Consider the following 27,959-nt stretch of genomic DNA (forward strand, 5'->3'; position numbering starts at 1 on the left):
TGGCAAGATAAGAGAGCTCAAAGTCTCTTGGGCCAAAACTCTCCAGTAGAATAAAATGTTGTTCAGTTGAAATCGGAGACCATCAGAAGCTAGTTAGGAGTGGCAGATGCTAGCAATGAGGCCTTGGCTGCATCGCCTTTGCTCTAAATGTGTGGTCAAGCTGTTGCTTCTTCTGTGCTTGAGTCTGAACTGCAGCACTTTCTTAGCAGCAACCGTTTCCCCATCTGCAGGTCCCCGGGTCAAACTCAGCTACAGTTTTGGCCGAACTTTTTTGGGACTTGATAAATGCAATGCCTGCATTGGAACGTCCATTTGCAAGAAGTTCTTTAAAGAAGAAATAAGGTCAGACTCTCCGTACCATGTTTGGGGTGGGGAGAAAGGGAAGTGGAAGTCTAGCTCTGTTAATATTGCCAACTGCTTGGGGTGGGGGGCATTGGGAGGATGAGCTGAAGCATGTAATTTGTCGCCAGTTCACATCTGCTGTATGTGTACTTGTCAGTAGTGAATATCACCTTTACAGCCATCATAGTAAATCCCCACATCGTCACCCTGTGTAATTTGTAGCTGAATCCTATGCCCACTTACTTGGAAGTAAATCTCACTGAACTCAATGCATGCATTCTCTTGCACAGGCTTCCACTGTTAAGTTGTCAAATGACTAACCTGTCTCAGAATCATTTGCACCAATACCATTTTCAGGAGCTCTTTGCTTATAGGCAGCTGTTAAAAAGTTGCCCCCTCTTCTTCTTCTTCTTCTTCTTCTCCTCCTCCTCCTCCTCCTCCTCCTCCTCCCTTCACCACAAGGTCCCAGGGTGGGCTACAACAATTACATATAAATTTTTGAAAGCAAATACTGTTTTAAATACAGTTAAAACAGATTACAATCAGGAGAATAAAATCCTAAAATACACATCTCAGGTGCCAAATGTCAGGGTAAAGAGGTAAGCAAAGAATAAATTTTAACAGCTATATTTTAAAATATGAGTGCAACCACCACCTAGAATGTGCATACCGGTAAATACATCTTGGCTGTGTAGAGTGAATCTGCTGCACTTCATTCACGCTAGGAAAGGTGTTAGAAATGGAATTCATGTGACCGGTTCTAGCAAGGTTAAAGTCATTTTGATTCCTATTAGCTCCATACAGGCTCTAGAGGCAGCTCACGGCTTTATTCTGGTCTTGTTTTTTGTTTGGTTTTTTTTAAAAAAAAATATAGGCCAAAATATTGGAATTCCAGTATATCATCACCAGAAATCCCAAATAGAAATAGCAACAGAGCTGCTAAATAAAACCAGTATATTTGCCTAAAGGTAAAGGTAAAGGGACCCCTGACCGTTAGGTCCAGTTGCGGACGACTCTGGGGTTGCAGTGCTCATCTCACTTTACTGGCAAAGGGAGTCAACATTTGTCTGCAGACAGTTTTTCCAGGTCATGCGGCTAGCATGACTGAGCCACTTCTGGCAAAACCAGAGCAGCGCACAGAAATGCCGTTTACCTTCCCGCCGGAGTGATACCTATTTATCTACTTGCACTTTGACATGCTTTCGAACTGCTAGGGTTGGCAGGAGCTGGGACCAAGCAACGGGAGCTCACCATGTTGCGGGGATTCGAACTGCCGACCTTCCGATCGGCAAGCCCTAGGCTCTGTGGTTTAGACCACAGCGCCACCTGCGTCCTTGTATATTTACCTACCAGAAGCAAATGCCTTTCCCGAATAAATAGTTTCTAACCTTCTAAAAGTCAGGAGGGCACTGGCTGCAGAGAAGGCTTGGGTTCTTTCAGCCAACTGCTGACCCTCTGATGGTGGTGGCATGCAAAACAAGGCCTCACCACAGGATCACCTTAAGGCACAAGGGAAATATACAGCAGGAGGAGGAGGAGTAAGCAGGGTTCAGGCTGCATAGCACTTCAAAATGTCAAACCCAGCTCGTAATAAGAGCTCTACTTTAGGTGGGCTGTGCCGAAGGATTTATTTTTCTTTACATTATCAAAATTGACTGAAGCATGAACGAGGCTCAAGCATTTTCATCTTGCCAGGATTTTGTTAAGCATGTCAGGACAATTGTCAAACATAAATATTCTTCTAGTGAGAGTAAAACATCTACACAAACCATTATAATCATTAGATCTATTTCAGATTCACAAAGCAGAGATAGCCAAGATAAAAGTTATTAAGGTAGATGACAGCAGGTAAAGAGTTTTAAAAGGGACGAGTTCACTCTCTTCTAATAAGATTTATATACGGAAAGGTGCTTTTAAAGAATTGGCAGCATGGTGATGAAAAAATTGCTATATTAATAAATTATAGTTTTAATGCACCACTAGCTATATTATTACTATTACACCAAACAGAGTCAAATTACATTTTTAGATATCTGCTTCTATATAAAATATACTTCACTAAAGCAATAAAAAGCCTTGGTGGAGTTGCTATAAAAGACTCATTTCGTGTTTTACATTTATATTTAAACCACTAAAATGCCTATCATTATGACAGGTGGGTCGTGACTCTAGAGTAAAGACCTATAGATTGCAAGAACCCTGGCAATGTACAGAATATCTACACCCTGCATATTTTTGCTAATATACATGGGAGAGAAAGTAAAGAGTTCATTAAGAACCACTCAGGAGTCAAGGCTGGGTCTTCGTCCACTCTTGGTCTGGTGTGAATTTGGAGACAAACTGGACTTATTTATTGATTTAGTGACACATAACCCACCCTTCTAGTACTTTTGCAGAGTAGCTTGCAACAACTAAAATACAACATCTCCATAATAAAACACAATACAAAATAATATCTATCTATAAATGAAAGCAGACCCAACAAACATAAATCACAAACAACGTTCATCATATAAAACGTTATCTCCCGAAAGGTTTTCACCAGCTGGTGGACAGTTGCCAAGGAGGTGGGCAAACAAACCTTAAAGGGCAAATTTTTCATATTATGGTTTGGCTCTGCATAATATGTATAATGTCTGGAGAGTAAGAGCTCCACATTAAGGAAAGTATGCAGAAGAGCAGATTTAACAACAACAACAACAACAACAACAACAACAACAACAGAATCAGTGTCTTGTGCACAAGCTAACCTAAATCTGCCCATCACCACATCACCCACCCCACCCCATCCTGGCTGAGGAAGGGGGGCACCTTTCCTAGCATCGTTGACTAGCTGTTAGGCAGACCCAAGGGAGTATTTGGATGAAGAGGAGAAACTGGAGATCTGATATATTATTTGTACTAAGAGGATACTTATGGGACCCTGTTAATTAAAGTGAAGACCAGTAGTTTTTAAAATAGCCATCATTCACACTGAATTACCTCAGAAACAACTTAGCAGGGATTTATCAATGCTCTCCTGAGTAATGATAAATAAGCTTTCCTGAAAGGCAACTTGCCTGCTTGCACTGCCGGTCAACCTAATAAGTGTAGCCAGTACTCCACATAAAATGAGTGTGCCTATGGTATGCTGGACTCCAACTCCCTTCAACACAGCCAGCATGCTCAATGGCTAGGGATGCTGTAGTCTGCAACATCTGAAGGGTGCCACATTGATGGTCCCTGTTATGCAATATTTTGCAGCTCATGGTCTTACTTTTCTCATTCTGATTAGCACTTTGCTACAGCTTCTTCACTGGATGGAAGGGTTTAATAGCAAACAGCTACCGTGACAGGTGCAGGGGTGGGGAAGGGAGATGCTGAATCCCCCCCCCCAAAAAAAAGAAATCCACCATGGGAGGAGCATAGGTATGCTTTATTTATTTCACTTCAGGCTGTAGTAGATTCTGCTGATTCTGAGTATATCAAAACCATTCTGAATGAAACGTATCATTCATTCTAAGAAGTGGTAATTCATACCTGTTCTGTCATCATGCAACTTCACGCTACTCTTTTCTTATCTTTGTCTGGATTAACTCTCATTAGCAAAATGGAATTACTAGCTCCCCACCCTGTTGAGTAATGAGTTCTGGTCTATGTGGTAATATTGCTTTTAAAGCCCGAGATTAAATAACTTGATGTAAGAGTGAACTGCTATTCTGGCAACACCCATGATAAGCATTTACAAAGCATGTCAGGTCATTGGTGAACTGGTTAAATGCAGACAGAGTCATGTTCCCAGAGCTTTTTACCTTTGCCCTGCAGGTTTCCAGATGAAGGCATCCGTTTGGGTTAATTTATGTTCTTCTTGGTACTGAGTGTTAATGATAGGATGCAGCAGTTTTAATTGATTGCAATGAACAATGGCAATTATGAATCACTTGCATACAAACCACTTCACAACCTTCATAAAGTTTGTCCTCAAAGGAACTCTGTTAGGCTTGCCTTGGAAATTCCCATTTCATAGTTGAAGAACTTAGGCCAAGAAGGAGGCTGCATCAGGTTTCATGGCTGAACAGGGGGCTTCGCCCCACCACCATTCTCTCAATACCAAATTACCCCCTTGGACCTGTCCCTGTTGGCATTTATCTGTCTGAGGAGACAATGGAAGGGTGTGCCTTTAGGGGTTAAGTCTAACTGTTGGAGAGTTACAGTGCCTGCTGTTGCTGTAGACCACACTGACTCTTATTTAAGGGCCGCTTAAAAGTCCGCCCCGGCCTCCCAATATATACCTATAGGCATTTTTACATATGCTTAAAGACACTCTTGCTTCATTAGGTTTAGACATGAAAATGTGAATCCTGTATTAACCATAATGTTCATTGGCATTGCAAATGCCTCTCCTCTGTCTCCCTTGCATGAGCAACAATCAGATATTAAAATAAATAAAGTAAAGTAAAAATGCCCCTCAGATTTCCTGGGTCCTGAAATGAAAGACAACTTTGAATTCTCAAAGCTGACATTAAGACTGCTGCCCAGCTTGCTTTTATTCCCTCCTGCGCTTGTGCCTGAGGTGCACAAATGTACCAGGCAAAGCTCTTCCCATCTTTGTAACTCCACACCAAGTTAAGCAAAGCATCACTTTTCCAAAATTCTCCATGTCAGGTTACTGTCAAAGTGAAAGGAGCAGAGTCAGTAAAAGGGGGGAAAGTGCTGAATATCTAAGAATTACTCCTCATTTAACAGGTTGCATTCAGACAGCACTTTATTTTGCTTTCATGAAGTTACCTGTTAACTTCCACATTTTATGTGATCTTTCACATGATATAAAAAATCCACTGCTGAAAAGCTAGTGGAAGTCTAGCATTCATTTCCGGATTATTTGGTTCCAGGAAAAAAAAAATCAAGTGGCAACCCCATTAATCAAAGAAAATTGTGGGAGTTCTGCATTCTAATTTCATGCAACCCCTTTAACGGGGAATCCTGGGATCACTGCCGCAGGGGGGGGCCAGGTCACCGCTTCACGCCCCACCTCCCATAGGGAGGGGGGTGCTGCGCGCAACCATGCAAAAAATGCCCCTCATTTGATGTGGGGAGCAGTCATTATTTCTGTTTAAGGCTGTGGTAGATTCCTTGCAAGTCAGGCCATGTAAGGTGCTGAAGGTGGCATAAATGGTTCCTCCCCATTTTATCCTGTCATCTTGCATGTGGGGTACTCTAGGCTGAGCAATAGTGACTTGCCCAAGGGCACTCAGTCAGTTTCATAGCTAATTTGGGATGTGAATACAGGTCTTCATAGTTGAAGGCAAGTCCTTTATCTCCTACACCACAATGATTCCCTGTGTTCCACAAGTAGGCTCCATGGAACACAGTGGGACTTACTTCTGAGCAAATGTGCAGAGGATTACACTGTCTCTGTGATCATTCACAAATCTAACTTGCCAATTCAACATTCTCCCAAACTCAGAGGAGATAAAGGATTAGATTTCATTCAGTTTTGTAGAGGAGAAATGAAATCAATTTTAAGATACTCATGCTCAAACCACACACTTCGAAGGGATTCTACTAAAATCGGTTTTAAAGCAAGGGATTCTGTGCCTAAAACTGTACACATCTCTCAAGATCCAATTTCTCAAGATCCAAAGAAAGATATGCATGTGCATTCTAAAAATTAAATTTATGCAAGGGGGAGGGAGGCAAGTTTTAAAGCATGGAATCTAGTTTTGTTTTGTTGATGGATCTGCATGAGCTTGCATTCTAACCCAGCTGTAACCCAAACAATCTTGCCAGACTGTCTTCAGCTCTCAATGATTAACATTAAATTCATGATGGGGTTAGATAAGGATATTTTTTCTACATTCACATGGAAAATTGGAACAATTGGGAAATTTTCTTGAATGCCTGCCATTAGACTAAATAAAGAAGAAGTTCATGAGGAGTCAACATTATTTGAATGTTTTATCTATGCATCTGCTGCCCCGGGCTCCTTTGGGAGGCAGGGTGCGATAAAAATTGGATAAATTGTAGTAACAAAGAATAATTCTTATATAAAATAGCTTGTAGGAGAGAGAAGAAAGTGTTTGTGTACATGCACACAACTGATTGAGGGGCAGAATGAAACAAGAGAATCCTGAATTGGCTCCATTTACTTCCTCAGGAAAAGCAGAAAAAAAGGAGAAGGCTCCCTCTCATAAACAATAGCAAATGAGAGAGGAAAGCCTCATAAACAACATGCGTATAAGGCCAAAAAGTATGCTGTCGAGAACTACATCTGAGTGAATGTCACAAATATTAGCTGAGCATTTGACTGTTTCCAGTTGTCTAGGTACTTTGCAGTCAGAAGAATGGAACAGTCTCCCTCAGGAGGTTGTGGACTCTCCTTCTTTGGAGGTATTTAAGCAGAGGTTGGGTGGACATCTGTCATGGATGCTTTAGCTGAGATTCCTGCATTGCAGGGGCTTAGACTAGATGACCCTTGGGTCCCTCTTCCAACTCTACAATTCTATGATTTATGATTCTATGAAGACATAGGCTATTCTCCCTTTTCAGTTGCACAAAGGAACTTACTGTCTGTTTCTTGTGCCCAATCATTATCATCATTGCCAGATTTGTATTAGGAAGTGTTACGGACTGAACGCCTTTATCTTGACCACTGGCCCCAGTCAACAAGGCCAATGGTTAGTCTTCCATCTACGCTCAGAAACAGCCCTCCTAGTATTGTTTTTGAGGCAGAAATAGTAAAGGTAAAGGGACCCTTGACCGTTAAGTCCAGTCGTGGATGACTCTGGGGTTGCAGCGCTCATCTCGCTTTACTGGTCGAGGGAGCCGGCGTATGTCTGCAGACAGCTTCCAGGTCATGTGGCCAGCATGACTAAGCCGCTTCTGGCGAACCAGAGCAGTGCACGAAAACACCGTTTACCTTCCTGCCGGAGCGGTACCTATTGGCAGGAGCAGGGACCGAACAACGGGAGCTCACCCATCATGGGGATTCGAACCGCCGACCTTCTGATGGGCAAGCCCTAACTTCTGTGGTTTAACTCACAGCGCCATGTAGCAAGCTTTAAACACCTCTGGACGACCCATCAATTTAAGCAGGTTCCTCCCTGGCTTATAAGATTCAGCACACTGCTCTGTTTTGTTGTTGATATATAACTGAATGTTTTATTGATGATGTCTCTGTTTTTACTGATGCATTTTGGTTATATGCAGTATATAGATTTTTTTAAAAAAATAATCTTATCGTGCTTTATGTAAACTAGGAATTTTTCATATCAAGGGGTATGTAAATATATTATTATTATTATTACAACAACAGACATTTAGATGTTATAGTTGTTTCTTCGGTTTGTTTTATAAGCACCCCTTCTGTGGCTGCTTTCCAATTTAACTTCACTCCTGGATATTATTGTGTGGAATTGGAGTGGAGGGGGAATAAGTGATAGCTTTATCCAGTTTCAAAGAATAGAGCCTGCTTGATAAAGGCTTTGTGCCCTAATAAAGAGTGGATACTACTTAGCCACCTTATAGATTTGTTTTGGAATCCTACCTGGAAATGTGAGAATTTGGCAGGCACTGCGGTCTGCTGGTGCTTAGCTGGGCTAAGGTAGATTAACAACATTGCATGTCTTGATTTGATGGCAGGTTTGACAGCTGGCTTTCTTCCAGTTTAAAACTCCCTCCCAACTACCTCTCCTACTACTCTGGGAACTACTCAGATGACACCATAAGTTGGCGGCCAGTGGATCTCTCCAGATTAACCACAAAATACCAGCACGACCAAGCAGACAAGAGGATTTGCACTTTTCTTACCCACACGAAAAGCTGCAGCATCGAGCGAGTCTTGTGGAAAACAGAGAGATTCCAGAAATGGCTAAAAACAAAACGCCTCACCCCTAACCTGGTCCAGGTTGGTATACAGGGCCCTGAGATATGGGATTTACACAACAGAGTGTTTAACGGGAGTAAAGTGTTTTATTTTTATGGGATTTGGTTCTCTCATATACACCCCACCCCAACACACACACACACTACACATCACAAAGAAATCACTTGTAATTTGCTGGATCTGGCTCAGTTTCTACTAGTTTTCTTCACTACTTGGATATAGAAGGAAGCCATATACACACCACAGTCACACCTGAAACTAAAGTTAACATATGGATAGGGTGCATGCCACCACTTAGTAAAAGCCATCCATAATATTGTGCAAAGAGGTGAAGAAAATCTTGCCACACCCCTGTACCTGATCAGAAACCAAAGAAAGGAAAGATTCTCTTCATGCATGCACACTGTCTGAACACGTTATCTGCACGCAAACTGCAAACACGTCAGAAAATAATTATTCACCTTAGCCTCTTGAATCTGTATGGTACGGAAAATCAAGCAAGAGTTTGGCAGTCCCTTAGAGACGAACAAATTTATTATGACATAAGTTCCCATGGACTGCAATATGCCATGGATTTGCTTTTGTTTTTGTTACTTCCTCTTAACGTTCCCACCGACTGCCATCTTTGAAGGCTAGCCATTGTTCAGTGCTTACCTCCTAAACTGCATAAGCTAATGTGGGGTGACAGGCTTATGAATTTGGGCCGGGCATGTTGGAACAAGTTGGTGACTGGTCTCTTCAAATCTGGGAGAAAACGCCTATTGCATAAGAAGCTTCAGCAAAAGTAGCAACCTGATCTTTACTCTTTTAGACCCATCCCTGCTAGGTGATGGTGCCAGTGAGTTTCTTAAAGGGCAACCAAAGCATCACCTGCTGCTCAGCTGATGCCAATGTCTGTGGGTGCGTCGTGTCAAGGTAGGGCAGTGCTGGGTCGTCCTCTCCCCCCCTCCCCCAGATTCTTGCAGACACAGCCACCCTACAGAAGAAACTTGCTATCCTCCTAGAGTATCAGACAGTCTCTGGTGGCCTCATGCCCAGAGGCAGGCACCAGCCCAGCACTCTGAAGTATCTTTCATCTCTCTCACCCAACTATAGTGATGCATGTCATGCGAGAGGAAGTCTGTTGGCCTTTTTACTGAATTCCTTCTGAGTCACGTAGGTTGAGTGAAGAGATAAATTTCATCTTCTGGCCATAGTTCCTGCTGTTCTGGGACAGTTGCTGGGCAGTTGCTGTCTCCAAGGAACAGAAGCAAAAGGCCAAGAATTGGGGGGAGGCAAACAGCAAAACAGCAGCAAAGCACACCAGAGCAAAAGAAGGAAGGAAGGAAAATGGAAGCAACAGCACTGGGCAATCGGGCATTGGATACCCAGAACTCTTTGTTGGGGGAAATGCACTGTGAATGCTTTAAATATATAGGGTATATGCAGCAGTGGCCATCTTACCCTCAAACACAGGATGCTGGTTTTTGTTGTTGTTGTTGTGGAATTGTGGAGAAACAAAGATGCTGAACACTAGTTGTACCAGAGAGCCTTCTCACATTGGGCCAGCAGATAAATGGTGCTGGTGTTAACAGCTTGTAGTTCACCTAATTTTCAAAAGCAGGAATCGTCTAGGCATGTTCTTGGGTAGGAATAACATTCCAGACCTTAGGATAGAGCAAGCTCCACAGCACCCACCTGCATGCCCAATGGCAGATTCAAAGAAACAGAGGCTGGTTTTCTATCATACGACTGAGATGCTCAGAGGTGCAAACAAATAAAAGGTGTTAAAGAAAGGCACTGGCATGGTTTCCTACCTTACCACTCACAAAATAGATATGAGACTTTGAAAAGTTACAACCTCCCTCACCCATCAAACATTTTCATGATCTAAAAGAAATATCCTTTGCCAGATCAGAAAAAAATAGCTCACTTTCTAATATGAGAGATTTTTCAAGGGAAATTCCAAATGATATTTTAATAATATAATAATATTTACATACTACTTATCATTGACAAAGCAAACTGAAAAGGATTTACAAAGATTAAAACCAAAATTAAATGCAGAATCTTCTGAGGCCCTTCTTCGTGTGCCTTCTCCTCGAGAGGTCCAGAGGGTGGCAACACGAGAACGGGCCGTCTCTGCAGTGGCTCCTCATCTGTGGAATGCTCTCCCCCCCAGGAAGTTTGCCTGGCACCTTCATTATACACCTTTAGGCGCAAGGCAAAAATGTCACTTTTTAACCAGCCTTTGGTTGATCTGACTGACATCCTATGCCCTTTTAAAATGTGGCTTTTTTGGGAAGGGGGTTGTTGTTTTTATTTTTATTATATATTTTGGTTTTGTTCTGTGAACTGCCCTGAGACCTCTGGGTATAGGGTGGTATATAAGTAGTAGTAGTAGTAGGGAAAGCTTGAGCAAACAGGTGCATTTCCAAGAAAATCTGGAATCACACACAGCTGTTACCTTCCAGATGTCAGGAGGGAGGGCATTCTAGACGTAGGCTTCAGTATGAAGAAACTTCTCAGGGAGGTATGCCAGACACCCAGCGAATACATGTCACATCCACTGAGAGGGTTTTAAAATTATTTTTACTTTTTGAGCCAGCGTAGTCATTTATTGACCCTTTCTCCTTCTGTGTCTGACCCACATAAAGACGCTTAAGTATAAGCAAGCCCATATTTGTGCTACTATTATCAGAAAAGTAGACAACTGATATATTGTACAAGCCAAATAACTTTTAAAGTGAAAGATAAGCGGTTCCAGCAGAGATATCAATATAACCAAATTTCCCACAAGGGAGACCTCATCACCTACAACAAATTAAAATAACACAAGATGAATGAAGAAGAAAACAAAAGCATGGACACTGAGGCTTTGACACTTTACACATTTTCCTGGAAGTAAAGGTAAAGGTAAAGGTACCCCTGCCCGTACGGGCCAGTCGTGTCCGACTCTAGGGTTGTGTGCTCATCTCGCTCTAGAGGCCGTGAGCCGGCGCCGTCCAAAGACACTTCTGGGTCACGTGGCTAGCGTGACGAAGCTGCAGCTGGCGAGCCAGCACCAGCGCTGCACACGGAAATGCCGTTTACCTTCCCGCTATAAAGCGGTCCCTATTTATCTACTTGCACTTTGACGTGCTTTCGAACTGCTAGGTGGGCAGGAGCTGGGACCGAACAACGGGAGCTCACCCCGCCGCGGGGATTCGAACCACCGGCCATACGATTGGCAAGTCCTAGGCACTGAGGTTTTACCCACAGCGCCACCCGCGTCCCTTACCTGGAAGTAGTCCTCTGCAACTCAATAGAACTAACTTCTGAGCAGGCAATCATAGGCTTGCACTGCCAGCTCTATCTTTCCAGTTTGTAAATCATCACTGTGAAGAAAAGGACCCTGTCTACTTGAGCAGAGAAGTGCTTTAATCTAGAATGTCACATCTCCCTTTCCCCTCAAAATCCCCTGTGTTACTCCAAGATTTAAAACGGTTTGATTTCCAGCCCCCAGAGGTCCTCTCCCTTACTCCACAAGATGGCAGCATGAAACATGTCACTAGAGCTTTGTTGGCAAAACAGAACTGCAGCTGTGCAAGAAGTATGGGGAATCCCCTCTAGCAAGCAACCAATATTTCCTATTATGAGCATGTAGGTTCACAACAGTAGAGTTCCACTGATTTAACACGAGGGCCACAGCCAACTTTTTCTTCAGAAAATGTAGGAATGTTTAAGTAGAAAAATTGGCATGGCATATATTCGCCGCCTCCTTCTACGCTAGGGCAAGCTTCACATTGCTCTGAGTAGCTTCTGACAGAAGTTTACCACAGCGAGGTGCCTCCCCTCTCTCTACTCCCTTCTCTCCCCTTGTTCAGTTTGGATGAAACCCAATCTCTGCTGGCTGCCTTGTGCCACACAAATATCTCCCAGAGTGCAAAATCTTTAATGCATACTGTACTTTCCATTTGAGCACTCCCTAGAGCGTTGGAGTTGAGCCAATTTTTCTCACAGGCTAAAGTTTCCTCTCTGTGCTGAAGGCGCCTGCCGAACTTCTAAGTAGGCTCGACATTTGCTGGGAAGTCAAACTCATGGTGCCAGACGGAAAAATCAGTCAGAACTGGGGACAGCCACACACTAGATAAAGTTTGGGGTTTTTATTTTGGTATAACTTTTTAGTGGGCACAATAGCTTTTTCTCCACTTGCCCCAGTTATTTATATGCACTAGATTTCAACTAAATAATGCTACATACCCAGTTGGAAGAAGACCAGTTTTTTTTTTTTACCAACACTCATTTTTCTTTCCTGGCTTTGGCTACCATTTTACTTGACTACCGTGAGTACTGAAACACTGGATATATTAGCAGACCTTTGTGAAATATTGGCAAAATATACTGCTGTGTAGTCAATGTTCTGGGAAAAGGAATTGCACATTTTGAAGCTCAGTCTTCCAAATAAAATTATTCCAATGTTTATTTATTTTTATAACCCATTCTGTTCCAGAGGCTCAGTGCAGATAATCTCAGAGGGATTATTTGTTTGTTTGATTGATTCAATTCCATTTATGGATCATTTTCCATGAAATATGCTGAAGCAATTTCACAGTAAACAAAAAACAAGAAACCTATCAACAATTAAAAAAACCAGTTACAGTGTGTGTGTGTGTGTGTGTGTGTGCATGCGTGTATTTGTATGTGTGTGTGTGTGTGTGAAAACCTTTTTTTAAAAAAAAAAATCCAAATATAAAAACAAAACAAAACAAAATATGTAAAAACAATTTCAAATCCAATAAAGATACAGGTGGGAATAAGTATTCAAATTCAATACAGGCTGGGAGAAATAACGTTTACTTCAGGCTTGATGAAGTCCTGTGAGAACTTCACAAAGTCTCTCAAGACTTGGGCTGGGTGCAAACCATGGAGTATTTGGCTGGGCAATGACTTCTACTGTCTGTCTCTTCATCGTCACAAGTCCTGGCTAGGTAGTCACTAGACATGGGCTGCATCTAGACACATCAAAGAAGCGTTTCAGTTAAACACGTTTTAAATTTTGTATGACAAATCGCGTTGGCAAAAGTGGAACTCCACACCACCACCTGGTGTCACAGTGTTATAATGCATATACAGTCAAACCTCAGTTGTCAAACGTAATCCATTCCGGAAGCCTGTTCAGCTTCCGAAATGTTTGACAACCGAGGCAAGGCTTCCGATTGGTTGCAGGAGCTTCCTGCACTCCAGGGGAAGCTGCATCGGACGTTTGGCTTCTGGAAAACGTTAGAAAACCAGAACACTTACTTCCAGGTTTTTGGCATTCAGAAGCTGAAACGTTCCAAAATGGGGGCATTTGGGAACCGAGGTTTCACTGTGCGACACTTTTTCTTTACCAATCTAGCTGAGTCCTTACCCCCCCCCCCAGTACATTAAAACCCGGGGGGGGGGATGTTAATACATACGACCCAGTCTAAAAGGTCATAGTTAGTTACGAGTCAAAGGCCTGGTTAAAAAGGAAGGTTTTTGCCCAGTACCTGAAGATATATAATGATGGCTCCAGGTGCACCTCCCTAGAGAGAGTATTCCAGAATGCACCAGGAAACTGCATCAGAGAATCCAAACACAGTGTTACTCCATTTAGGAATACTGTGTTTCTTTCCCTTTTCTTTCATTCTAAATAAAAAGGATATCTACTGCCATGCAAACAACAATTCCTGCATTGCAGGGGGCTGGACTAGGCAACCCCTTGGATCTCTCCCAACTCTACAGAATCTGTGATTCTGATTCAAAGGTCTGGAGTACTCTTAGGATTGCACTGTGAATGGCTGTTCCCATGGTTTGGTTTTTGTGTTTTTTAACCCGCAGCAGAAAATAGGCATTGATACCCTTGCCTAACCCAGTAATCCTCTTTCATTGACAGGCTAAGCAACTGCAAATAGCACATTTCAAAGAAAAGCATCTCTAAAGTACACTTACTCCCACTGCTGCATCAAGGTAGTTGTACTCCCTTGACGGCTGTGTCTTCCCGTATGTAGTTTTGGATACAGAGGAGACTTGACAGAAGTTATTGGGCTCAAGTAATTTTCTTTTATAGTGCAAAGAATTATGACAAGCCTTAACATACTTGAATCAAAATGACAGACCATGAAATAATGTTTTTCACTTTACGCCGCCTGCCCTGTCTGACCCAGCTATCAATTGAGTGGCCTGCCACAATGATTATTTCGTCTGTCACAATGAAAATCTTTATTGCAAACTACAAATGCTCCTTTGCTGAAAAGCCTTCCCTGCCCCAGAGACAACCTCGATTTAACTTTGTGCTTATATGCAGCTCTGAATGGAACACAGCAGCCTATACAGGAGTAAGTTCCAGGTTATATTACTTGCATTTCAGTTCCAAATAAACCTGTGTGTTTAATGCCTGGAATTATCAAAAATATGAGTTTTTTCTTTTGACTCTTTGTTTGGAGGGATGCTTTTCTTTTTTAGCATTTTGAGTTATATCCAATGGACTCAAGTTAGTCCTGTCCATTAATTGTAGGGAGCCTACTTGGAGTGTGACTAATATTGAATTCAATCCTACTATCTTAAGTCTTTTTTCCTAATATTAATGGGGGGGGAGGAGTTGTGTTGCAGATGGACAATGGCTACCATTTAAATTTTCTTTTAAAATAGCCCCCCCCCCCGCAATATTATGATAGAAGTGTTTTTAGAATTAGATCTGCTGTGGGAGTGAATTGCCATTTGATCTGAACTGAAAAGTGTAGCTACCTTTCTTCACACACCCCTTCACTATAAAGCAGGTGTGTGTACCAAGTCAAAACAAATCAATAAATTCAATCAATTAAGTTTATTGTTCTGCTACAGTGAATCAATATATATCAACTATTCAGTCAACTGGCCAATCGTTTTGGTTACACAAACTTTGACATTTGATTTAAGCTGCTAATTACTGAAAAGAAAACCCGATCATCTAATGCTCAGTTGCAGAAGAAAAAAGGGGAAATCAATAATACATTCATACACAGCAAAATTCTCTCTAAAAAATGAGAAGGAGGCCTAGGCCAATAAATGTTACAAAAAGCAACATCAGCTTCGATGTTAACAAATAGGAAAACCTCCCCCTTTAACCTCTAGATCCCTTTGAGCCATTACAAATAGCTACACCAAAGGGCAGCTGTCGCCCTTTGGCACTCAGCTCTGGTGCCTGGCCTTAGTTTCCAGCTAGCTAGTTAGGAGTGGCCCCAGGTGGGCAGTGCCACAGCAATAACAGTCCTACTTGCCACGGCTAGTGCATTCCAGAGACCAGGGGATCAGGAAGCCAGGGGTGCCCTAGCAGCTAAGCAAACAGTTAACTGGCTCAGGCTACAAGTTGTAAAAGCAACTGCAAAACCCTGAAAATATATTTGTGTCACCATCAAATTTTAGGAATTACAGATCTTAACAAAAAAATATTACAAATCTATGCACACTGAATCGCCATGTGACAGTATAAAAAGGTTCTCTGAAACAAACATTTGCACCAGCCATCTGAACAACAACAGAGTCTGGCGAGTCTTTGTCAAAAGAGAGTTTCAAACGGCAGGTACCACCAACAAAAGCCTTACAGGATTCTCATGTTCTAAGAATATGCCAGATGCCACTTTCCTGACATTTCCTGATCCCAGTTCATTCAGGGTTCTAAAGCTAAGAACCACTGCCTTGAATTCTGTCTGGAAACTAACTGGCAATTAGTGCTGTTCTTTTAGTGCTGGTTTAATTTGAGCTTTGCAGTAGGTCTCAGACAATATCTTGGCTGACACATTTTGAACTAGGGTTGCCCGGTCAGGAGCACCCCAGATCCAAGTGATGCAGGAGGCATTTTGACACCTGTGCGTATGAATGTCAACACATATGAAACCGATGGCAGTGCTTCTTTGCAGCTATGAGGCTATTTTTGCTTTCCGTTTCCCAAGTGAGGGACGCTGTGGCAGTAGGACAGCACCTTCTCATTTCGCCTCAGGAGGCAAAACAGGGTGTGCTGCCTCTGCAAGTACCCAATCTGCCCCCAATTCCCAGGGCTAAATAATATCCTCTAGTTATTTCAGAATAAATCTACTATTGTTGGGAGTTTTCACTGTGCAGTGGGATGTGATTTTCATATGGATCCATTATAAATATCATAAGCAATTTATTCATATTTCTATTATATAAACATGCCTGTGCATATGGGTACTTTTGTACATCACTTTTCAGCTATGATTTTAATTAGAAAACAATTAAGCAGGGCCATTGAATTTCATGTGTACCTGCTTCTTCAGATGCTCTGTTTAATTATATACAGCAGTGGTAATTTGTAGGGTCAGGTCCTAACCATACAAAGGGACATACAAAACACAGGCCCATTCAATCAAAGCCCCTGTGCTATATGCAGAGACAAGACTGACCCTTTCCCTTTCTCTTCTTTTTAGGGTCTGAGTACACCGATGCTTCGCTGTCCTTCACAACGGCTGCTGGACCGAATAGTGCGGCGATATGCTGAAGTGGCAGATGCTGGTAGTGTCTACATGGACCATTTCACCGACCGGGATAAATTGCGCCTCCTCTACACACTCTCATTTAATGCACATCCCATCATGTTACAGGTACAACTCCATCTGTCTTCCTGTGGGGTAAATTACCACCCCATGACCCAATTTCAAGTCATTTTGACCAGCTGGAGCTACAGTAAACTTGGTTCGAAAATAGGGATCAGTAGGTTTCATAGCCACTCTGCTGCACAGAGAACTGCAGGAGCCTAAATTTACAAGCCAAGTGGACTGGACACTTGCCTTGACAGAGATCAAGAACAACCTCGTAAAATTGGAATCAATGCACACTATACTGTGACTCCCTCTCTGAGAAGCTGTGCTCAAATGAAAAATGGCATTGGATGGGAGTATTATTTTGTTTAGCAAAATTGTGTGGTACTTAACCACACAGGTTCTGGTGAACTGAACAGCCATACAGTGAACAGCCATACAGACCCACACCCTTTCAGTGTATACACACAACATATTGAATATAGGCACAGCAAGCCAGACACTTTGAATTAACCATTATTAAACTCCCTAAAGTATGCAACATGAACCGAGTGACAAAAATGCACACTAGCCAATTCACAGGCCAATTCACACAGCTGGTTTCCAACGTGCACACTCTAGCCATTCAGAAAGAGAAATTAAAAAGTCAGTACAGACTAAAAAAAGAAGTCCCAAAGTGGTGTTGTCCATCAAACTTGAGCCTACATCTTACAAAACCAGAGGGCTGTATTTTAAGCTGAGAGGGTGTTTTTTAAGCAATCAGAAATCCTGCTAAGACGCTGAATGAGGCCTTAGTGATATATTACATGCAACATCTTGATAGTCAACATTAGGTGCATAACTTGACAATTTTATATTTGGAAGAATCTAAGAGGGCAACATGTTCCATTTTATTAAGTCTTTGCTTTTGGAAATCATGGGCATATTTGACCAACTTCTAGTGAACGAAACCAATGATTTGTATCCCACAAAACTATGGACCCCAGACTGATATGATATGAAGGTCTTTGGGATGCCAAGTGGAAGACTTTTGCAGATATGAGTCTCCTTGTGTAGGGTTGTCATGTCAAGGACTGAACCTGGGGGCCTTGCACATGCAAAAGATGGGCACTACTGCCAAGCTAAAGCACATAGCCGCAACAACTCTAGAGGTGGTGGTTCTTTTCCACCTAACTGTGTATCTCTGTTGTTTTCACAAAAGAAGCACATCATGATTATTCACATTTTTCTTCCTTAATGTCTACAAATGTAGAAACAAGCATTAACCTCTAATAAAACTCCATTAAATACAATGGGGCATATTACTGACTCATATGATTCCTTAGGGTGTATATCTAAAGCCTTGGAGTAGCTGTTAAACAGTTTAAAGCTGACCCTTGTGTTAACTTCAGCCCAGATTGTTGAAGGGGTGCTTAAATTGGTCTTAACTTTTTATTTCAGCGGGTTGGCAAGTTCATATGGGAGAAGGGAGTCCTGTTAATATAGTTCCTTCTTCTGTTCCCCTTTATGAATATTGCAAAACTTAATAATACATGTTTTATCTTTATGTTTTACTTTGCATTGTTACCTTCACTAAGTTGGTGTCTGAGAATACCTTTGTCAACACATAACCATGTTATCAAAATGGACAACCCTGTTGCACAGTCTTTGGTGGGTAGTGGCTGCCCATCAAAAAGGCTGAGGTGATCAATCAGCATTCATTGTTATTTAACAGGGTAATTGGAACAACTATTTATTTCTTATAAAATCTTCCTTTTACTGGCCATTACCTGTGAACACTGATTTATGGCTGATCACCTCAGCCATTTTGATATCTGGGAGGAGACTGTGACATTGGCTTGCCTGTTCTGAGTAAAGAGAGGAGACCTAGAAAGGGGAGGTTTTTATTCTGGCTACCTCAAGAGAAGAAATTTTACCATTTTGGAAGTGGCTGGCAGTTTTTGCATGAATGCTGCTGTTGCACTGGAACGGATACTGCTATTGAAGCTGTGCACTAGGTTGGATGAGGGCCCAGCCAAATCAGGCATATATGGAGGGTCTCAGATGAGTTGGGCACACACAGCCATTGGTCAGGTTGGATTGGCCCAGAGTGACTGGTGGCTGTAAGGAGGGAGGGCATAAGGCAGAAAGGAGAGCTGGGCAGCACGTGAAATAGGCCGACTTAACTGACCAGTGGATGCACCTTCCCAAAAGAAAGTAGGCCCAAGCAGTGGCTCTCCTTCCTCCTTGATGACTTACAGGATCAACAGCTGTAGAGCTGAGGCATAGATCCTGCATAGGACTGGATCGTCCTCCTTAACAGCTGTTAAATTGTACTATCCAATCCAGGCATAGGCAAACTCGGCCTTCCAGATGTTTTGGGACTACAACTCCCATCATCCCTAGCTTACAGGACCAGCATTTGCCTATGCTTGATCCAATCTTATGCTGTGCTGTGGCCCTAACAGTTTAAAAGGGTTTTAAGGGTTAAACAAAATGGGGATGGGGAGACTTAGTTTCGGGGACAAATCAGGGATGGGTGGCCCCCAGGATAGCATATTGCCCTGATATGGGGGCCTCAGAGCAGGGACACAGGGTGGATTGTTTGTGGACAGCCCTAATTGCTGTGAATGCTCTTGCAGTGTGTTTGCTTTGACACTTCACAAAATACCTGCTCGGAAGTTATGAATTCAAGTAAACAAAATATGACAAAACCTTGCAATCCTTCAGTGCTCACTTCTTCAAAAGGTGTGGTGGAACTTCTGGTGAGGAGGGCAAAACAATGCACAAGTTAAGCCAAGATCAAAGGGGCTTTTTAAAAGGTGGGGCGTATTCTTACCTTCACATCATCGCATAAATAGTCCCACATTTGCACTAACATATTTTGTGTCCCCTCTGTTGGACAGATTTTCCCTGGAGCAGAAGGGTGGCCATTTCCAAAATACTTGGGGTCCTGCGGCCGGCTGATAGTCACTACCAGCACCAGACCTTTGAAGGAATTCTATGGCTCGTCTTCTGATGTGGCAGCAGACCTAGCTCTTCAGCTCCTTGCTATCATCAATTCCATGAGGAACAATGACCTGAACTATTTATTCTACTTTACCCATGTCGATGCTGGCACATTTGGTGTTTTCAACAATGGACATCTGTTTATCCGGGATGCCAGCACACTGGGAGTCATTGACAAGCAGGAAGGTACTCAGTTTCATCTTTGAATAAGCATCTGTCACAAGAGGATATGATGAGGCAGGAGCGGGAGGGAATAGATCTTTAGCTTCAAGCTTTTTGATGGTAGATCAGTTAATTAAAAGGAACGAAAGGCGACAATCTGTATACCAATAAGATTCTGTGCAACTGAAAATTAGCACATTGAGCATAACTCAAACACACATACATGAACATTCATATTATAGCAGAAAATTGTCAGATTATCAAAATGAGCACATGCACACTCTAAATGTACCCACCTGAAGTAAAGCTAGAGAGCTCTAAAGCAAAGCAAGACAACTAGACGTATAAGTTTGGAAAAAAAGGAAGAGAAATAGCTATCTTTCAGCTAGATAAAAAAAATGAGGAAAGTGCCAGGATGGATGGTAAAACAAAAAACCTATAGTCAAAGCAACTTGGGAAAATGTTCTACATGATCCAGTCCTGGGCACCTGACAAGCACAGGTAATCAGAGAGAACAAGCAGCATAAATATGGGCAGTAAGCAATCAAAGCACATGAGTTTACCAAGGAGTGGTACTAAAGGAGTGATACTTCAGGTTCCAGCATTTAAAAAATTTAAAAAATGGGCAACCTGGCCTGCCCATCAAGAGATCCTGGGACCAGCTATTCACTTTAATCTATTAAAAGTATGCCCAACTTCTCTGGAGAAATAGGGAGAAAAAAAGAGGTTTGTGGTTAATGCCTGCTCTGTTGTTTGCCGGGCAGCTTGATGGTTCCCCTAAGGACAGATCCCCCGTCCACAAGTTCTTAGAAACAGCTGAGGCAGCCTCAAGCAGCTTTCACAAAAGGTAGACCATTTGACTGATGATGCATGCATTTGCTGTACATTTTATAGCTTTTACCTGAAATCCAGTCCTATGAAGTTTAGATCTAATTTCAAAATGTAAGATCAAAGCCCAAATTGAGAAACGTTATGTACAGTACAGTCCTTCAGAGGTCCGTCTCATTTTAGAGTTCAAGGAGAGTCACGTGACTGAATGCTCAATATGTCCCTGTACATGGAAAGATATCATGTTAGGGAGAGGGCTGGGACACACAACTATTCGCTCAAACATAATATGTAATATGGGCAGGGTAAATAATTAATTATTCATCATCATTATCATTATCATTATCATTATCATCATGGAAGATCCTTGTTCTTAGGCAGGCATAGGCAAACTCGGCCCTCCAGCTGTTTTGGGACTACAACTCCCATAATCCCTGACCACTGGTCCTGTTAGCTAGGGATGATGGGAGTTGTAGTCCCAAAACATCTGGAGGGCCAAGTTTGCCTATGCCTGTTCTTAGAAGATGGGAAGAGATGGAGGCCTCACACCTTGCCAAGGACCTGGCAGGAGAAAACTTCTGTTCTTCTACTAGCTCATACATTTTCCCTGTGGAAAAGTCAAAAGACAAGTTGATCCATTTGTAATTCAATTGACCATCTAATCTAAACACTGCTGAGGTGTATAAAGATAATATTTGCTCACATAAAATTGTGGCACCTGAAAGATTAACAAATTATTACTGCATAAACCTTCATGAAGTACAGCCCACTTCACCAGATGCTTATGCCATAATAAATGTTAGTCTTTAAGATGCCCTGACATTCTTTTGTTGTTTTTGCTGCAATGCAGACTAACATGGTCCTCCTTCTGGAATTTGTTCATATATGTTTATAATCAAGGCTTCTCATTACTTTCTGTTAGGCAAGGAGTTGATGGACGGACAAGAGGAACATAAGGACATATTCAGCTGCCTGGTTACAGACTGCCAGTCTGAGCTTCCCTCCTGTAATTCCATCAAGGATACACAAAGCCTCATCATGGTTTGTGAGGAACTTTTGCCTAAACTCTTAAAGGAAAAATTTCTGCCTCCTGTCCAGGAGAAGATTGACAGAGCTCTGAGCAGATGTGCAGACAGCTTTCTAACTGACCAAGAAGTCATCAGGGCAGCTCAAGTGCTGGAAGAGATTTTGAAACCTCTGCAGACTTGTGATCCTCGTTTTGCCTACCGCTATCCTGATTGCAAATACAGAGGTAAACCCTAAAAGGAAAGCTTGCTGCCACCTACCTACTACTTCTACCTTTGAAGTCAAAAGAATAGAATCACCCAGGAAATCCCTCAGTGGGAGGCAAACACTGATTTTGCCACCATTAAACATTCACTTTGCAAGCATTTCATGATGAAACTCAGTGGTCCTGTTGGGGTTGCTCTTCAAAGGTTCACAGCATCTCTATGAGCTCCTTGTTCCTGGCCACCACATTCTAACTTCTCACATTTACCTTGCTTTTACAAATGCCTTCACCAAGATCAATGCAAATCTCACAAGCTTGTTGTTTAAGAGGATGCTATAATAATAATAATAATAATAATAATAATAATAATAAATTTTATTTATATCCCGCCCTCCCCAGCCGAAGCCGGGCTCAGGGCGGCTAACAACACTAAAACAGTATGACATTATAAAACATTATAAAAATGAATTAAAATCAAAATTGATGGCAACCATAAACTAAAGTTTTGTAAAGATTGCCAGAGGAGGGGGTCAGGCTGCGCCCTGACCAAATGCCAGGTGGAACAGCTCTGTCTTGCAGGCCCTGCGGAAAGATGTCAAGTCCTGCAGGGCCCTTGTCTCTTGTGACAGAGCATTCCACCAGGTTGGAGCCGCAGCCGAAAAAGCCCTGGCTCTAGTTAAGGCCTGCCTAACCTCTCTGAGGCCTGGGACCCTCAAGGTGTTTTTATTTGAAGATCGTAAGTTCCTCTGTGGGGCATACCAGGAGAGGCGGTCCCGTAGGTACGAGGGCCCTAGGCCGTATAGGGCTTTGAAGGTTAAAACCAGCACCTTAAACCTGATCCTGTACTCCACCGGGAGCCAGTGCAGCTGGTATAGCACCGGATGAATGTGATCTCTAAGCGAAGACCCCGTAAGGAGTCTCGCTGCGGCATTCTGCACCCGCTGGAGTTTCTGGGTCAGTCTCAAGGGCAGCCCCACGTAGAGCGAGTTACAATAATCCAGTCTGGAGGTGTCCGTCGCGTGGATCACAGTGGCTAGGTCAGGGCGAGAGAGGTAAGGAGCCAACTGCTTAGCTTGGCTAAAGATGCTAAAGATGAACCAAGCCGTTGTTACAATGGTGACTACTTTCTTTCTAGGAAACTGCTCTCTATGGCTTTGCTGACTACTTGTAGGTTATGGAATCAATTGTCCCTTTCAGGACAACAAAGACATCCCTGCCCTGTTGCACATCACTCTTCCCTCTCCTCCACTTCTGTTGGAAACGTGAAACACACATGGGTAGCTCCATCTTTTCAACTGCAAGCTTTCTGCTCCTCGTTCCTTTTCCTTCTGGGCTGAGTCAGGGAAGGCAGGGAAAGTATAAGTTGCCAGAGGCACACATGGCCCCACTAGCAAACTGCCTGTGTTTTACCTTCTTCCATCATATGTGCTTGAAATCTTGCCTTTCTTTATTCTATCTTCATACCCAGAGCCATTTTTTTTGTTCCTATGACAAATGAGCCAGGATTCTGTGGAGAGATACAGAACATTAACTGAAGGGGTTGCCCACTCACAGCAGGAGTGGGAAGGAACTTTTGCTGACACCCCAGCTCTTCTGGAAAGATAGATGAAGATCACAACCACTGTAATGGATTACTATTGATTTAATGTGAGATGGGATCATAACAAGAGGTACTTGCCCAGATGGAGAAGATGGAGATAGAGTGAAGAGCTTGAAAAATGAGAGTCGCTTGGCAATGGAAGATGGTGAATGCATAAAGAAAGGCGTTATTCAAGATGATGGTTTGATGTGTGAAGGAGTGGTCCAAGTATATGGAGCAATGCAGAAGAAGTTATAGGGTATGAGGCAGAAATAAAGGGAGTTGGAAAACAAATGCATTATCTGTCCTTTTATAATATGGTCTGGGAGCTGCGCTCGGTACCCGTTTAAAAGGGTCATCACTGTCTGATGCTGAAAAGCATCTGGTGGGAAGGGGTGGACTGTGGCATGGTGAGGACAGGCCACTGAGGGCCCTTTCCAAGCCCCTGGGGCCCTCAGCCAGCACCTGATCTGGCCAACTGCTGAAAGCAAGTCTGACATCAGGGATGGGGAACCTGTGATCCTCTGGAAATTGTTGGAGTTTGCCTTGAAAGATATTTTGAAAATTCAACTAGTGCAGAATATTGTAGTCAGAATGCTGAGGGGTGCCAGTAAGTTTGGTTCCATTACAACCGGATTTATGCAAACTGCACTGGTTGCCAATTCAGTTTAAGGAACCTGGGTACATTAAGGACTGCCTTCTTTCATGTTTTCCCCCACCTGAGCCAATCATCATCCAAATTTCTGTTCCAGTTCCCTTGACCCTATGAGGTGACACTAGTATGTAACAAAGTTAGGATTTTCTGTGTTGTAGCACCCACCTTATAGAATGCCTTGTCAAGCAAGGTGCATTGGACACTACCATTATGTTGCTTTATATCGGGCATGGCCCAACTTGGCCCTCCAGCTGTTTTGGGACTACAGTTCCCATCATCCCTAACCACTGGTCCTGTTAGCTAGGGATGATGGGAGTTGTAGTCCCAAAACAGTTGGCAGTCTAAAATCTGCTTTAGACTGTTAGTGAAGATGTGGCTCTTTTAAAGCTGGCTAATTAATTTATTTGCTGGGGCAGTTTTGTACCATTTGCTGGTTCCTTTAGAATGGTTGTTTGTTTTTAATGTTAATATTTTGATTATAGAATTAGGCTTAATTTGGGGTTTGCTGCCTGTTTTATAGCATTCATTATTGATTTGATAGCCTGACTTGTATGTTCTTGGGAAATTATGTTAAAAATAAACAAACGAGGCTCCATCAGCCCTAGTGAGCATGGCCAATAGTTAGGGAAATGGGAGTCATAGTCCAACAACATCTGGAAGATCAGATTCCCCGTCCTTGGAATAAAGCACAGCAAAATCACAAGCAGGTTCCTTTGGCTTGAGAAAACTGAATGCCTGTAATTCCTTCATCAACCAATGAATGGGTTTATGACTTTTGAGAATAATCATAGTCTTAAACTCAAACTCAATTTTGGCTCTAAAAGTAGCATGCATGTTTACTCCTGCTGTTTTCGCTCTGAACAAAAAACCCAATCAGCAACATCAGACAATGAAACCTTTGCCACTACTGAATTTTTTAAAAAACAACAACACCACGTTTTAAAAAATCATCTCCAAGCCACTGGAAAGTTCATTTATGAATTGCAATTATCTTAAGCCTTTCAAAGGATTCTGTCTTGAGATAGAATTATTACTAACCACAGATTTGTGCTTTTAAATATTTACTGAGTTTGCTTCCACCTTATTCTGAAAGGAAAACTAAACTGGAGTGGTGCCAAGAATAAAGTTTTTGAGGGCTGGGGTTAAAAATCCAATCTAGCCTGCAGCTGTGCAGTCATATCTCATGTTACGGATGCTTCAGGCTACGTGTTTTCGGGTTGCAGACCGCAGAAAACCCGGAAGTACCAGAACAGGTTACTTCCGGGTTTCGCCGCTCATGCATGTGCAGAAGCACCAAATCGTGCTTTGCGCCTGCGCAGACACAGCGCTTCAGGATGCGAACGCTGCAGGTTGCAGACGTGCCTCTGTCACAGATTACGTCCGCAACCCGAGGTTCCACTGTAGTGAGTTTACCACAAGCTGCCATTTTGAGTTTATCACAAGCAAATATAAGAACTCTGTGTCTATCAAAGAGAGATACCTAGGGTGCCATAGGATAAGGCACTGAAATAACTATTCCTATTTTTGAGCCTTTGCTTCTAAGAGTCAACCAACCAACCAACCACTTCTTTTGCATTTGAAAAGTTATGGCTGAACCCATTAATCCAACTTGATGTGCAAATGTTCCTTACTGTAAGTAACCATACCATGTGCCTAGAGGCCAGTCTCTATCCTGGTACCTACGGGACCGCCTCTCCTAGTATGCCCCACGGAGAGCCTCAAGGTCCATAAATAACAACACCCTAGTGGTCCCAGGCCCTAAGGAAGTTAGATTGGCTTCAACCAGAGCCAGGGCCTTTTCAACTCTGGCTCCGGCCTGGTGGAACGCTCTGCCTCATGAGACCAGGGCCCTGCAGGATCTGATTTCTTTCCGCAGGGCCTGTAAGACAGAGTTGTTCCGCCTGGCCTTTGGCTTGGAGCCAATTTGATTCCCTCCCTCCCTCCCTTTCTTTTTTCTTTTCGTTCTCCTCCTGCGATGAGGCTACATTTTAATATTTTAATGTTGTATTTTATTTTTGTTTTTAAGTTGTAATCATTCATCTTGTTTTTATTATTGCTTGTAAGCCGCTCTGAGCCCAGCCTTGGCTGGGGAGGGCGGGGTATAAATAAAAAACTATTATTATTATTATTATCCTTGGGAATAGCTCCTCCTTCTGTTCAGAAGATAGGATAAAATTCTTGGCATCTCCTGCATGAAGTACTGAGTCTGTGAGCTAAATTCTAGACCAGAGCTGCAATGATACTGACTTTTATGTAACTTCCAGATCATAGCTACATGATACTGAAACTTTCAGGCATGAACAATGGCTCTCAAAGCTCTACCTCACATAAGGTGATGTTTAAGAGCTATAGATAACATATGAGTGAAAATACCAACCTACTAGAATGAAGAAACTCCATGAAGGCAAAACCAAGAAACAGACGGGCTGATCCAATGCTTTGTGGAACTATCCTGGTGGAAAGTGAAGTGGGCCCCTGAACAAAGGATCTTCCCTGTGTTGTCAAGCAATGCTCAACCAGTTTGTGTCCAAAGCAAACAGAGTGAGTGCCAGGTTCTTTTCCAGGCTTTTACAATTTGGGCATTGCTCAACAAAATTTGGTCCTTGTCTTTATGTATGCTAGTCTAACTCTCTCCAATGAAAGCATCCATGGCAGATGGCCATCCAATCTCTGCTTAAAAACCTTCAAGGAAGGAGAGTCCATAACCTCCCTGAGGGAGTCTGTTCATCTGTCAAACAGCTCTTACCGTCAGAAAGATCTTCCTGAGGTTGTGTCAGAATCTCATTTCTTGTAACTTGAATCCATTGGTTCTGATCCTTCCCTCCAGAGCAGGAAAAAAACAAGCTTGCTCCGTCTTCCATGCAACAGCCCTTGAGATATTTGAAGATGACTATCATATCCCCTCAGTCTCCTCTTTTCCAGGACAAACATTCCCAACTCCCTCAACTGCTCCTCATAAGGCTTGGTTTCCAGACCCTTGATCATCTTGGCCGCCCTCCTCCACACACATTCCAGCTTGTCAATAGCCTTCTTAAATTCTGGTGCCTAGAACTGGACACCGTATTCAAGGTGTGGTCTGCTCAAAGTGGTACTATGACTTCTGTTGATGCAGATTAGAATAGCATTAGCGGTTTTTGGTGCTGCATTACCCTGTTGATGCACCTTAAGCTTGTGGTTTACTAAGACCCCTAAATCCTTTTCTTGTGTACTACTGGCAAGTCAGGCATCTCCCATCTTATATTTGTGCAGCTGGTTCTTCCTGCCCAAGTGTAGAACCAGACGTTTGTCCCTATTTAAATTCATTTTGTTAGTTTGGGTCAAATGGCAAGAAGACTGAATCATTTGGCACTATATGGCCAAAGGGTTCTTTTCACTCTGAAGGGTACCTCACCTGTGGGGGCTACAATACGGAGGTACACTATCCTGAGAGTTGTGATAAGCAGATAAACTACTGGGGCTTTAGTTCATTTCTTCATGGGCTATAAAACAAGGATTCTATCATCTCATCAAATGCAACCTATAGAAAGTACTAGAGTAGGTACAGGTAAAGCAGCCTTATTGAAGTAAGTTGCTCTGCTTCCTCCAGCACAAAGTAAAATTAGACTTTCTGTGAACAATCAGTCTGGTCAGTGAATAGAGCCAGCCTACATTCTAATACTTGAGAGGAGATTGGATTGGATTAGCTAGGCTGGTATCCATTTACTTCTGTTCTATTCCCCAAAATGTTTTCTGTGTTCCAAGCTGGTGTTCATATTAAAGTAATTGTATCTGATACATCAACGTATGTAAAC

At 42.6% G+C, this 27,959-nt stretch overlaps 1 protein-coding gene across 1 annotated transcript; it reads left to right on the forward strand.

The window, feature by feature from the left end:
- On the forward strand, positions 1 to 27,942 carry DIPK2B (divergent protein kinase domain 2B). Its single transcript, XM_079974525.1, has 5 exons — positions 1 to 342; positions 7,963 to 8,227; positions 16,615 to 16,788; positions 19,611 to 19,899; positions 21,626 to 27,942. Exons 1-5 carry the CDS (start codon positions 107 to 109, stop codon positions 21,964 to 21,966), a joined length of 1,305 nt encoding a protein of 434 aa, XP_079830651.1. The 5' UTR covers positions 1 to 106; the 3' UTR covers positions 21,967 to 27,942.
- The last annotated feature ends 17 nt before the right edge of the window (positions 27,943 to 27,959 follow it).

Source organism: Podarcis cretensis (genome assembly GCF_951804945.1).
Source record: "Podarcis cretensis genome assembly, chromosome: 4".
NCBI lineage: Eukaryota > Metazoa > Chordata > Lepidosauria > Squamata > Lacertidae > Podarcis > Podarcis cretensis.

What these genes read in the sequence shown, in the direction of transcription:
- DIPK2B (XM_079974525.1), top strand. Translation starts at nt 107, where the DNA reads ATGCTAGCAATGAGGCCTTGGCTGCATCGCCTTTGCTCTAAATGTGTG. An exon ending in CACATCCCATCATGTTACAG is followed by an intron (nt 16,789 to 19,610) that starts GTACAACTCCAT and finishes TCTGTTGGACAG; the next exon opens with ATTTTCCCTGGAGCAGAAGG. An exon ending in AGTCATTGACAAGCAGGAAG is followed by an intron (nt 19,900 to 21,625) that starts GTACTCAGTTTC and finishes ACTTTCTGTTAG; the next exon opens with GCAAGGAGTTGATGGACGGA.